The sequence below is a fragment of the Mobula hypostoma genome, chromosome 10, assembly GCF_963921235.1.
Source record: "Mobula hypostoma chromosome 10, sMobHyp1.1, whole genome shotgun sequence".
Classification (NCBI taxonomy): domain Eukaryota; kingdom Metazoa; phylum Chordata; class Chondrichthyes; order Myliobatiformes; family Myliobatidae; genus Mobula; species Mobula hypostoma.
The window spans coordinates 120,176,948-120,191,223 of record NC_086106.1 but is presented as its reverse complement, the minus strand read 5'-3'; the positions used below and the strand labels follow the sequence as shown (position 1 = coordinate 120,191,223).

The following is a 14,276-nucleotide window of genomic DNA, read 5'->3' as shown; positions in this document are numbered from 1 at the left end:
ATCCATTTTCTTGTGGGCATTCACACTAAATACAAAGAAACACCATAGAATCAATGAAAAACTGCACACTACAAAATGGGTAAACAACCGATGTACAAAATACAACAAACTGCAAATACAAAAAAAATATTTATTATTGAGAACATGAGATAAAGAGTCCTTGAATGCGAGTCCATAGGTTGTGGGAACGGTTCATTCTTGAAGTGAGTGAAGTTGAGCGAAATTATTCCTTCTAGTTCAAGAGCCTGATGGTTGAGGGGTAATTACTGTTCCTGAACCTGGTGGTGTTGGACTTGAAGCTCCAGTACATCCTTTCAGATGGCAGCAGTGAGGAAAGAGGAAGGCCTGGATGATGGATGCTGCTTTCCTGTGCAGTTACGGTTACAGATCCCACAACCCACCTGGGTCGTAGGGGCACTGTACAGAAGAGCGCTGCACCAGTTGCCCCTCTCTCATGGTTGTGGATGAGTGCCTGGGATGCAGCAATGCTCTCTCCAGTCCACTCTGCAATGTTGTCTGCCCATTTTTTTTTTACTCTGTCTGCCCTTTTTTCATTTCCCTGCACTGTTTCCTGAAGAAGGTCTGTGAGAGTCCATTTGATCTTGTTATGTGGCCATACCATCTCAGTTTCCTCTTCTTTACTGTGGACAGTAGATCTTCATAGTGTCTCATGTGCTGGCTGATGGTTCTTCATACTTTGTTGCTGAGATATGGTCTGTATAGATGTGGAGGAGCCTTCTAAGGCATCTCATTTCTACTGCCTGGGTCTTTTTTTTTGTAGTTCTGCTGTCAAAGTCCGTGACTCGCATGCATACAGGAAGATGGAGAGCACAGATGCATGCAGGAGTTTCAACTTGGATCTGAGAGTGATGTTATTGTCCCTCCAGATTGGTTTTAGTTTAACCAGCTTTGCTGTTGTTTGGGCTGTCCTTGCAAGGACTTCAGGGTTTGATCCTTGGTTGATGATGGCGCCAAGATACTTGAACCGTTTGACAGTGGCAGTCTCTCGTTCCTGTCCACTGACTCTGATTTTTGTCATGGTTTGCTCCTCCCTGTTCTTCATCAGTTTGGCTTTCTCTGTGCTGATCTCCATGCCATATCTAGTAGATGTATCACCCAGATAGTTGACGAGGCTGGCCAATTCATCCTTACTTCTTGCCAGCCCATCAGTGTCATCAGCGAACCTGTGGTTGGTTATGATCTGTCCTCCGATCTGTGTTGATATGGCCTTACAGGGCATCTGTTATTATTTGCTCCAGGAAACGTTGACCAGCGTGGGTGAAAAGAGGCAGCCTTGTCGGACTCCAAGTGACTTGTAGAACCACTTCTATTTATGCCTCGAGCAAGTACCACACTTCTAGCTTTGGTGTAGCGTGGCTTGATGGTTTGGATCAGCTTCTGGCCCATGTTGTATCTCTTCATTGTGGCTCAGAATACATCATGCCACACCCTATCGAATACCTTCTTGAAGTTTATGAACATGTAGAAGATGTCCTGTTGACGTGGGCTGTATTTTTCTCACAGTTCTAAGAGGTTGAATATCTGTTCTTTTGTACTACTTCCACTTCTGGATCCAGCCTGCTCTTTGGTGATTATTTCTTCTGTCTGTAGTTTTAGTCTGTTCAATATGACTTTCAATGTCACTTTGCTTGCATGGCTGATAAGATTTATGGTTCTATAATCCTGGCCTCTGCTGTAAGTTGTCTTTCTTTGGGAGAGTGATGGTGAGCGATTTTGTTGCAGATATTGGTGAGCATGTCTGTCACTGTCTCTCCTCCATGTTTTGTCAGCTCAGCTGGGATGTTGTCTATTCCTGCAGCTTTCTCATTTTTCAGCCATCTTATGGCAGCTTCTGCTTCTTGCCGCAGAATTGGAAAGCCATGTCATTTTGACGCGACCTGGCTTGCTAGTATGCTGGGATCTCCTTGGGTCTGATGGTTGGAAAGGTCTGAATAACACTCAGTCCATCCTTTGAGAATGTCTTCATCTTCTGTGAGACAGTTTCCTTCTTTGCGTTGGCTAGTGGTGACTCAGTTTAGTCACTCAGACTCTGCTTAGTGAGGTCCTTCGCATCAACAGGAGCTGTAGCATACAGAGAGATCAGCAAGACGATCAGGAAAAACATGATCAAGGCCAAGGAAGAATGCATTGAGAGACAGTGTACAGAGATAGAAGATATCCTGAACAAGAACAACAGCAGGCAAGCATTTCAAATTGTAAAGGATCTCCTGTGCAGTGCTCAGTACACCAATGATATACTGGGCGGTATCCACTAATTTTTGTAGTTTTTTTTTCCATTTAAGGGCATCAGTGTTCCTATACCATGCTATGATGCAGCTATTCAGTATACTCTCCACTACGCATCTACAGATGTTTACCGAATCTTCGGAAATTGTATGAACGTTGAGATTCCTGCTGTACTTTCTTTGTAATGGCACTTGTGTGCTAGGCTCAGGACAGATCCTTTGAAATGAAACTGCCTAGGAACTTAAAGTTGCCAACCTTTCCACCTCTGATCACCCCAATGAGGACTCGCTCGTGCTCGCTCATGGATGACCAGCTTCCTCCTCCTTCAGTCAGTAATCAACTCATTGGTTTTGCTGACATTTTGTGACAGGTAGTTGTTGTGGCATCACTCAGCCAGACTTTCAAACTCCCTCGTACATGTTGATTTGTCGCAACCGTTGATTTGGTTAATGATAGTGGTCATCTTAAATATGGCATTGGAGCTGTGCTTAGCCTCACAGTCATAAGTTTAAAGCGAGTAGAGCAGGGAGCTAAACACACAGTTCCATGGTGCATGTGTGCTGGTAGTGAATGTGGAGGATTTGTTGCTGCCAACCCAAACTGAATGAGGTCTGCGAGTGAGGAAATGAGTATCCTGTTTCATGATGAGTTTTTGAGGGGATGATGGTATTGAATGCAAAGCTGTAGTCAATGAAGAGCATCTTGATGTATGCATTTTCACTGTCCAGATGTTCCAGAGTTGAGCGAAGAGCTAATGGCATCTGCTGTTGACTTGTTGCGATGGTTGGCAAACCAGAGCGGATCCTAGTTGCTGCTTGGACAGGAATTGTATGCTTCATCATTAGCCTCTCAAAGCAATTCATCACGGTGCATTTCAGTCCTACTGGATGAAAGTCCTCGAGACAGGTTACCATGGTCGTCTTAGGCACCGGTATAATTGAAGCTAGCTTGAAGCAGGTGGGTAAATAAGAATGCTGAAGTGAATGGTTAAAGATATCGGTGAACACTCCAGCCAGTTGATCAGCGTAGGTTTTTGGTACTTGGCCAGGTACCTCATCAGGGCCAGATGCTTTCCATGAGTTCAGCTTCCTGAAGGATGCTCTCACGTTGACCTGAGAGACTGAAAACATAAGTGTTGTTAGGGGCTGTGAAGGTTCATGAAGCTGCCTCCATGTTTTGTGGGTCAAAGTGAGTATGAAGAGCTTTGAGCTTGTCTAGAAGCAAAACCTTTTTGTCAGCTTGGTTTTACTTTATGGGAGGTGACAGCGTTCAAGCTGTGCCACAGTTGTCGAGCATCATTTTGTGATTCTAGTTCGGTCTGGACTTGCCACTTCTCATGTGAGATGGCTTTCCGGCATTTGTACCTGGATCTCTGTATCTTGCTTGGTCACCAGTCCTGAATGCCGCTGATCTGGCCCTCAGCAGATTGTGGATCTCTTAGTTCATTCAGGGCTTCTGGTTGGGGAAGACTTGAAATTATTTTGTGGTTTTCAGGAAAATGACTACCTAATTTTGTGATGGCACCTCTTACATAGTGATGGAGACAGAATGAAGATTTGACCAAAATTCTACTGAACTTAAGGCAGATTTCATGACATATGAAAGTTGCATGTGCCTTCATTATAAGATACAATACTTTGATACATAGCTTTTGACACTATGCCAACTGGTTAATCTAATACAACTTTCATTTTTGTATTGCAGCTATTCCTGCATTATTTTTATTGGAACAAATCTTTGCTATGTTGTCTCCTTTTATAGCCTACTAATAATCTCTTGATATTTGGTGTAAATCTGCCTCAGAGGTCACAGATTCTGTTGGAGTGTATCTTCTGTTGCTTGTGTATAGTATGTGAAAGGCCAGAACATAAGTTTTTTCACTAACCTTATTTATGAGTTTTAGTAAGAGAGTTGAAGATGTTCAGAAAATGAGAACTGTGACAATTGAATAAAGCAATGAAACAGTGGCCAGAACAGTTGGAGTCTCCAGTTATTAATCAAAAGAGTCTGAATCCTGATTTTATTAGCTAAATAGCAATTGGATGATAAGTCTTTGGCCTCTATTTTACCCGTTGTTCACATGCTCTAAGAAATTACCTGCGAGGATGTTCAGGTCTGTCTGTTTTTAAATGTGTGCTGCTTAAGGAGCTTTACTTGCTCAAGTAACCAGAGTGATTCCCATTTGATTGGCTTTGTTTGCTTAAAATGGATAAATGTATATTTAGTCATGGGCTTTAAAAATTTCAAATGGACTTTTTTTTTCTTTTTGTCTAAACTAGGAGCCAGCAGTGAAGAAATAAACCAACACTGGGAATGGCTGGAGAAAAATGTGATGCCAATACTTTCCATATTTGACAGTAATGAAGATGTTACCAGCTTTATTCAGGGAAAAGTACGGGTAAGAGCAGATTTCTCAGCCCACAAGAAGTTGTTTTCTTTTCCATTTTTATTTTTGCTTATATTTCTCTTTTTTTGCTTATTTTCCTATTTTCTGGTTTCAAGCCTTAGTTACAGAAGTTATAAGTTGGGTATGAAGCAAGTAGTGTAATAAATCAAATTCTATTGTAGTAGTTTTTTAACAAACATGATAAATCAACATATTGTTCCACCATGTCCATCTGTTTATAATAGAAACAGAAACATAGCAAACCTACAGCGCCGTACAGGCCCTTTGACCCATAATGCTGTGCCAAATATGTACTTACTTTAGAAATTACCTAAGTTTACCCATAGCCCTCTTTATTTTTCTAAACTCCATGTACCTATGCAGGAGCCTCTTAAAGGACCCTATTATATCCGCCTCCACCACCGTTGCTGGCAGCCCATTCACCACTCACCACTCTCTGCGTTTTAAAAAAAAAAACAACAACTTGCCCCGACATCTCCTCTGTACCTACTTCCAAGCACCTGGAAGGTATGTCTTCTTCTGTTAGCCATTTCAGTTGTAGGGGAAAAAAAACCTCTTGACTATCCACACGATCAATGCCTCTCATCATCTTAAACACCTCTATCAGTTCACCTCTCATCCTACGTCGCTCCAAGGAGAAAAGGCCAAGTTCACTCAACCTAATCTCATAAGGTATGCTCACCAATCCAGGCAACATCCTTGTAAATCTCCTGTACACCCTTTCTATAGTTTCCACATCCTTCCTGTAGTGAGGTGACCAGAACTGAGCACCGTACTCCCAAGTGAGGTCTATCCAGGATCCTATATAGCTATAATGTTACCTCTTGGCTCTTGAACTCAATCCCACAGTTGATAAAGGCCAATACACCGTATGCCTTCTTAACCAGGCAGTCAACCTGTGCAGCAGCTTTGAGTGTCCTATGGACTCAGACCCCAAGATCCCTCTGATTCTCCACACTGCCGAGTCTTACCATTAATACTATATTCTGCCATCATATTTGACCTACCAAAATGAATCACCTCACCTTTATCTGTGTTGAACTCCATCTGCCACTTCTCAGCCCAGTTTTGCATCCTATCAATGTCCCACAGTAACCTCTGACAGCCATCTACACTATCCACAACATCTCTAACCTTTGTGTCATCAGCAAATTTATTAACCCATCCTCCACTTCCTCATCCAGGTCATTTATAAAAATCACAATGAGAAAAGGTCTCAGAACAGATCTCTGAGACACACCACTGGTCACCAACCACCATATACAATATACCCATCTACAACCACTTTTTGCCTGCTGTGTGCAAGCCAGTTCTGAATCCAAAGAGCAATGTCCCCCTGGATCTGATTCCTCCTTACTTTCTCAATCAGCCTTGCATGGGGTACCTTATCAAATGCCTTGCTGAAATCCATATACATTACATCTACTGCTCTGCCTTCATCAATGTGTTGAGTCACATCCTCAAAAAATTCATTCAGGCTCGTAAGGCACGACCTGTCCTTGACAAAGCCATGCTGACTATTCCTATTTATGTTGTGCCTCTCCAAATGTTCATAAATCTTGCCTCTCAGGATCTTCTCCATCAACCTACCAACAACTGAAGTAAGACTCACTGGTTTATAATTTCCTGGGCTATTTCTAACCCTTCTCTTGATCAAGGGAACAACATCTGCAACCCTCCAATCCTCTGGAACATCTCCTGTCCCCATTGATGATGCAAAGATCATTGCCAGAGGCTCAGCAATCTCCTTCCTCACCTCCCACAGTAGCCTGGGGTATATCTTGTCTGGTCCTGGTGACTTATCCAACTGGATGCTTTCCAAATGCTCCAGTACATCCTCTTTCTTATTGTCTATATGCTCAAGCTTTTCAGCCCACTGTAAGTCATCCCTACAATCGCCAAGGTCCTTTTCCGTAGTGAATACTGAAGCAAAGTATTCATTAAGTACCACTGTAACCTCCTCCGGTTCCATACACACTTTTCCACTGTCACACTTGATTGGTTCTATTCTGTCACGTCTTATCCTCTTGCTCTTCACATACTTGTAGAGTGTCTTGGGGTTTTCCTTAATCCTGCTCACCAAGGCCTTCTCATGGCCCCTTCTGGCTCACCCAATTTCAATCTTAAGCTCCTCCTGCTAGCCCTATAATTTTCTAGATCTCTATCATTATCTAGTTTTTTGAACCTTTCATAAGCTTTTCTTTTCTTCTTGACTAGACTTTCAACTGCCTTTGTACACCACAGTTCCTGTACCCTACCATCCTCACCCTGTCTCACTGGAATGTTGTTGTTGTTGTTCTTCGTCCTTCGTAGTCGAAGATGACCATGGATTCAAAGTCAAATAGGAGATTGGTGGCTGTGGGTCCGGAGGTGACTGATGAGGCCAATCCGGGCCCTGAAGGCTTGCCCACATGTGGGACACAAGTGGGTGGGTGCTGTCGTGGCAGTGGATGCTGCTCAGGCCTTGCGCACAGCACGCTTTCATTGCGCCTCGATGATGCGCTGGACTTCAGCTGCACGGGCTCCTGTGGTGATCTTGCTGCGCCAAGCTGGACGGTCAAGGGCAAGCGTCTCCCATGTGTTGATGTCGACACCCAGGCCTTTGAGGGACGCTTTCAGGCAGTCTTTGTAACGTTTCTTCTGCCCCCCGACTGAGCGCTTGCCCTGACACAGTTCTCCGTACAGCAGCTGCTTAGGCAATCGGCTGTCTGGCATTCTGACCACATGTCCAGCCCACCTGGCTTGGGCTTTCAGCAGGAGGGTGTAGACGCTGCAGAGCCCAGCTCGTTCCAGGATTTCCGTGTCGGGGACTTTGTCCTGCCACCTGATGTGGAGGAGTCTGCAGAGACAGCTCAGGTGAAAATGGTTGAGCTGTTTGGCGTGTCTGCTGTAGACAGTCCAGGTCTCGCTGGCGTAAAGGAGGGTGGTAAGGACCACTGCACAGTAGACCTTCAGCTTGGTGGTAAGGCTGAGTCCTCTCCACTCCCAGACGTTCTCAAGGAGTCTCCCAAAGGTGGCGCTGGCTTTGGCAATCCTGTTGTTGACCTCAGCGTCTATGTTCACTGCGCGAGAGAGTATGCTGCCTGGAGGTTCTGGCCCTTCACCGTGATGCGCGGCTCCTGGTATGGCTTTCCTGGGGCAGGCTGGTACATAACTTCGGTCTTTTTGGTGCTGATAGTGAGACTGAAGTTGTTGCAGGCTTGTGAGAAGCAGTCCATTTCACGCTGCATCTCCTGCTCTGTGATGGCGTTGGAATGTACCTATGCAGAACATACCTGTGCAAATATCTCCTGAACATTTGCCACATTTCTGCCATACATTTCCCTAAGCATATCTGTTCCCAATTTATGCTTCCAAGTTCCTGCTTGATAGTTTCATATTTCTACTTACTCCAATTAAACACTTTCCTAACTTGTCTGTCCCTATCCCTCTCCATTGCTATGGTAAAGGAGATAGAATTGTGATCACTATCTGCAAAACGCTCTCCCACTGAGAGATCTGACACCTGACCAGGTTCATTTCCCAATACCAGATCAAGTACAGCTTCTCTCTTTTGTAGGCTTATCTACATACTGTGTCATGACAACCCTGTTATTACTTCACCGTTCCAGAATCTGTCTCCCTATCTGTTCCTCAATGTCCCTGTTACTATTGGGTGGTCTATAAAAACACCCAATAGTGTTATTGACCCCTTTCTGTTTCTAACTTCCACCCACAGACACTCAGTAGACAATCCCTCCATGACTTCCTCCTTTTCTGTAGCCATGACACCATCTCTGATCAGCAGTGCCACACCCCCACCTCTTTTGCCTCCCTCCCTGTCCGTTCTGAAACATCTAAAGCCTGGCACTGTAAGTAGCCGTTCCTGCCCCTGAGCCATCCAAGTTTCTGTAATGGCCACAACATCATAGTTCCAAGTACTGATTCATGTTCTAAGCTCATCTGCTTTGTTCATGATGCTTCTTGCATTAAAATAGACACATATCAAACCATCAGTCTGAGCACATCCCTTCTCTATCACCTGCCTATTCTCCCTCTCACACTGCCAACAAGCTTTCTCTATTTGTGAGGTAACCTCCCCTTCTTCCGTCTCTTCAATTCAGTTTCCACCCCCCCCCCCAGCAATTCTAGTTTAAACTCTCCCCAGTAGCCTTAGCAAACCTCCCTCCCAGGATATTTGTCTCTTTTGGATTTAAGTCACGCCTGCCCCAAAAGAGATCCCAGTGATCCAGAAATCTGAATCCTTGTTCCCTGCTCCAATCCCTCAGCCATGCATTTATCCTCCACCTCATTCTATTCCTATACTCACTGTCGCATGGCTCAGGCAGTAATCCTGAGATTACTACCTTTGAGGTTCTGCTTCTCAGCTTCTTTTCTAACTCCCTGTAGTCTGTTTTCAGGATCGCCTCCCTTTTCCTACCCAAGTTGATGGTATCAGTATGCACCATGACCTCTGGCTGTTCACCTTCCCACATCAGGATATCGTGGATGCAATCAGAAACATCCTGAACCCTGGCACCTGGGAGGCAAACTACCATCCGTGTTTCTTTCCTGTGTCCACAGAATCGCCTGTCTGACCCCCTAACTATAGAGTCCCCTATCACTGCTGCCATCCTCTTCCTTTCCCTACCCTTCTGAGCCACAGGGCCAGACTCTGTGCCAGAGGCGCGGCCACAGTTGCTTCCCCCAGATAGGTCGTCCCCCCAACAGTACTCAAACACTCAAACAGGAGTACTTATTGTTAAGGGGGGGCAGCCACAGGGTACTCTCTAGTATCTTGACTCTTGCCCTTCCCTCTCCTGACTGTTACCCACTTATCTGTCACCCAAGGCCCTGGTGTGACAATTTGTCCATAGGTCCTCTCTATCACTTCCTCACTTTCCCTGTAGACTAAGGTCATCGAGCTGCATCTCCAGTTCCCTAACCTGATCTCTAAAGAGCTGCAGCTGGATGCACCTGGTGCAGATAAGGCCATCCGGGAGGCTGGGAGTCTCCCGGACATCCCACATCTGACACCCAGTACAGAACACCGACCTCACAGACTTACTTCCTGTTTCTATTCTACACACCCAACTCACCTCGCCGAAGCCCCGTTGAGCCAAAGCCCTCCTACTCTGACTCCCTCTACTTTGTTGCCTGCTCTGTAAAGCTGTCTTCTTTTAAAATCATTCCTGCCGGTCTAACTTGCTGCGCTTGCGCAGTCGTGCCTTGATCAAATTCTAGGGTTTTTATGAACTGTATCACCAGTGACCGAGTTGGTATTGGATTCTCAGTAGAAGGAATCCATTCAGTCCATTGTCTAGACTCGTTTTAAATAGATGTTTGTTAAGTCCTCCTTTTCTTACTGACCTGCAGTTTTTTTTAACCCTCCAGGTACTTAACTCCTTCTGTAGGTTACTGTATTCATCACTCTGTCAGGCTGCACATTTCAAATTCCTCCTATCGGGTCATAAAGATGTTTTTTTTCTTCCTTATGCTTTTCCTGTTCTTTTCTCAATTATATTAAATGATACTTTCTGGCTATCAGTCTTTAAGCTACTGGAAATAAATTTAGACACAATTCAATAATTTAGTTTTGCACCTCAGTCAAAGCTTTATTAGATTTCCAGCATTTTGGTTTTTTCTTAAATTCCTCATACTCCTTGATTTAAGAAATGCCCAGATTTTCTCAACTCTCCACTTGTGTTAATGATTTAGATGAAGGAGCTACATGTAATGTCTCTAAGATTGTGGGTAACAAAAAGCTGGACAGGAGTATGAACTGTGAGAAGGATCCAGAGAGGCTCCAGAATAATTTTGACCAGTTGAATGGACATATGCTAAACAGTCACATTATAATGTGGATAATCATGTAGTTATCAACTTTGTTCACAAAATAGAAAGGCAGATTGCTATCTGAACTGCATGACATTGGGACACTGGTGGCTACAGCGAGACCAGGGTGCAGTTTTCAATAGAAATAAGTGTTGAAGTGCAGCAGATGCATAAGAAGGCTTGTTGCCTTTCAGAGCTGGAGGTATCCGATACAAGGGCAGAAATGTCTGTCTTCAGTTGTATGGCATCGTGGTGAGCCTACCCTAGAGTGTAATTTGATCTCCTCATCTGAGGAATGCTGTTCTTGTTAGAGAAGGGGTAGTCCAGTGAAGGTTCACCAGACTGGCCCTTGGTATGGTGGTTTTGGTGCATGAAGGAGATTGAGAAGATGGGGTCTGCATGTGCTTGAGTTGAGAAGAATGAGAGTACACCTTGGTGAAGTTTATAATATACTAATGGGATTGGATAGCCTCGATGCAGAAAGGTGTCCTGGTGTGAAAGTGCAGATTCAGCACTCACAGCCCAAGGATATAGGGTTGGCCACTTACAACTGAGATGAAAAATGTCTTCATCCACCAAATGTTGAATCTGAATTCTCTATCACGGAAGGGAGCTGAGACCAAGTCATTAAGTCCATTCAAAAAGGTGTTAGATATTTCTAATGGGGAGAAATTAGAAACGGGTGAGCTTGGATGATCAGTTATGGTTGTATGAAATAGTAGAACAGGCTGGAAGGACTGAATGGCGTACTCTCGCTCCTTATTCCTGTTTCTCTGTAGTTAACAGATCAGTAAATCTCTGTTGTAGCTTTTCAAAGTCCTTCTGGTCATTCAGGTGTCTGAAATTGGGTACTAGCTTGTAGGGGCTAAACTTGTGTTTTCTGTTTAGCAATGACAGTGGACTGTAATCCTTTGTTCATAAATTCCGGAGTCCCAGTGGCTTTGGTAATCTGTTCTGTTTCTCTCAATGTTGTCTTCAAGCACTTTTTCATGTAGTACACATTTTAAAGTTGTGTTATTTACACACTTTCTCTTTCTATTCTTTCTATGATAATACAATTCACCATCTTGTTTTAACATTGTCTGCCTAGTTTCACCATTCTGCCTGTATCATTTTTGAATTGTTAGAAGCAGCAGTGGGTCCTAATACTGAGCCTTGGAGAACTGAATATTTCCATTCAGTCTTGTCAAAAGTGCTTCTAATTTTGAATCCATTCTGTAGTTTGAAGGCTGCACAAAAAGCTGATCAGACATCTGCTCCTAAAAGTTTCCTGATGTAATTTTGCAACTTTCAGAGCAATGGAATCCAAAGCTATCCCTCATCAAAGACGTACTGTGTATCGGGAAAGATCACAGTAGAAGGCCATCAATATCATGAAGGATCCCACCCACCCTGCTTATAGACCATTTGTTCCACTTCCATCAGGGAAAAGGCTACACAGCATCCATGCCAGGACCACCAGACTCAAAAACAGTTACTTTCTCCAAGCCATCACACTGATCAACACTTTCACCCAATATTCTTCCACCACTGTATGCACAACAGCCACTCCTCTCCACAGCCCCTCCGCACACTGCATCCCCTGTGTATTGTCGCTTTATGCCTATACTCCACACCTCACACAGTCACTGTCCTATTGCATTTTCACATGGCCTGCTGCTACCTAGAAGTTCCTCTTGGCAAGAGTCACTTTTTCACTTTTCTGTCAGTCACCTCGTATACAGATGCTCTTACGCTTTGTGTCACTTCATGTACATACAATCAGTCTTTGTATAAAAACTAATCTTGTGTGTATACGGCCACACTCAGATACTTGTACATTGTGTTTTGTAGGATTGCTTTTGTATTTATATTTAATGTGCTTTTTGTTATTTTTATTGCCGCATTTCTCCTTATTGTTTTTTTTTATGCTGCATCGGATCTGGAGTAACAATCATTTTGTTCTCCTTTGCGTTTGTACTGAAGAATGACAGTAAACAGTCTTGTATCTTGAATCTCTAGATCCATGAATAATAAAAGCAATTAGAATGGTTACTCAAGCAGTTTGAGTACATGCTACCCTAACATCATTGTGCGTTTATACAGAAAAAATTGCAACATTTTACAAGACAACTTGTTTCAAAATGATATTTGTATTTCAACTAAATATGTATCTTTAAGAAATTTCCTTGCGTTTTTTTTGTTTGGATCAGTTTATTGGCTTAATGAGATGTACCACTGTGACTGTTTAAAAATCATATTTGATGTAATCCTGGATTGTTTCTGTCCAAGGGGCTAATAGCAGAAGAATCTCAAAGTACATCAATAAAGCAGGAAGATGACCCTGAGAAATTTCGAGAGGTCTTGTTGAAGTTTGATAAGTGGTTTGGACTGCCTGAGCAAGAGAAGTTGGTGACCTACTATTCGTGCAGTTACTGGAGTGGAAGGGTACCGTGCCAAGGCTGGTTATACCTCAGTGCCAATTTTCTCAGCTTCTATTCCTTTTTCCTGGGCAAGGAAGGTGAGAATCTGTGTCCTACATCCTATTTTCTGATTGATCATAAAAAGCTAATATCCAATTGCAAATATGTGGTCATGGGGAGAATGTAGAACCACTTTACAGACATTAGCGGGAATTGAATCCCGATCTCACAGCCGTGCTGGCCTCTTTTTTGGCTTCTTTTCTGTATGTTCCCGTCCCTCCAACAAGTCTTAATTTTAATCGTACTTTAGTTTTCCAACCTTTTATCCTTCACATTTATCTTTGTGCAGTGTCTTTATCGCTCTTTTTTGGGTGTAATAGTCTGATCCATGCTCGTATGGCAGCTAGATGCAGCTTCTTCAACGTATGTCTCGTAGGCTTCTCGTGCTCCAGTCTCTAGCTCATAAATCTCCAGTACCTCCATAATTCAAAGCAGATACTCATGCCTAAGACTCAAACCTTGGGAGGAATTCCAGAACACAGTTGCATCATTTCAAAATGCTTAATTTCGTATTTAAGATCAGAGGCGATTGCCAATTTCATTGGCACTGATCTGGGCCGACAAATACGTGCTGGGCGGCACCTAATTAATTAGCATGTTTATTTTGGCTTTTTTCTTAAAGATGTGCTGTGTGCGTCCCGGCTACTGTTGCATTTTCCACGAATCGGTATCTGTCCATGGCCTGGGGGTTGGGGTGGTGAGACACTGGCGTGTCATCTCATCATCGATCAGGGCAGGCAGCTCATCTTCTCCTATGACTGCCCGCCTCGATGTCGAAGGTCGAGGTTCGTTGTCTGCTGTGGCTGATGTGGAAGGCTTGCCTGACTGCTGAGCCTCACACATTTTTCTATCACACAGTTCTTTAATAAGGACTCAAACCATCCTGCAAATATCTCCTAAACTGACGTACCCTTTCAAAATTAAAGTCGTACTTTGTCATTACTCATTCGGTTTTGATTGTTATCCTTTTTTCTTCCAATTGCATCAGCTCTTCATCTGTCAGTTCTTGGTGATGGGATGCCAAAACCTCTTCAACATCATGTTCGTCAGCTTCCACAAGCCAAACTTACTTTGTCCTTGTTCACCACGATCAAAATGCATAATTATGTCTAGTTTTACCGTAAGTGTAACACCCTTACGAGCTCTTTCAGGCTTTTCTGATACCATAGAACTCATCTTGTAAACGGCTGCTCATGGGCACGTGTTAAAGCAAAGCAGTTCCCAATCCGGGGCAGAGCGGCTGCTTGGGGCGCGCTCTGCCTTTTATCGTGCGCTGAATTTTTTTTCATAACAGTGAAAACACCTTCTGAAACCGAAAACGGTACTAATGTAGATCTTTTGTAACA

At 43.6% G+C, this 14,276-nt stretch overlaps 1 protein-coding gene across 2 annotated transcripts in view; it reads left to right on the top strand.

The window, feature by feature from the left end:
- tbc1d8b (TBC1 domain family member 8B) overlaps window positions 1-14,276 on the top strand; it is a 107,406-nt gene that overhangs the window by 21,166 nt on the left and 71,964 nt on the right. For both annotated transcript variants that reach the window (XM_063061123.1, XM_063061124.1), the window contains exons 3-4: window positions 4,527-4,645; window positions 12,740-12,968. In XM_063061123.1, the coding sequence (XP_062917193.1) occupies window positions 4,527-4,645; window positions 12,740-12,968 (348 nt within the window). The remainder of the gene's footprint in view (window positions 1-4,526; window positions 4,646-12,739; window positions 12,969-14,276) is intronic.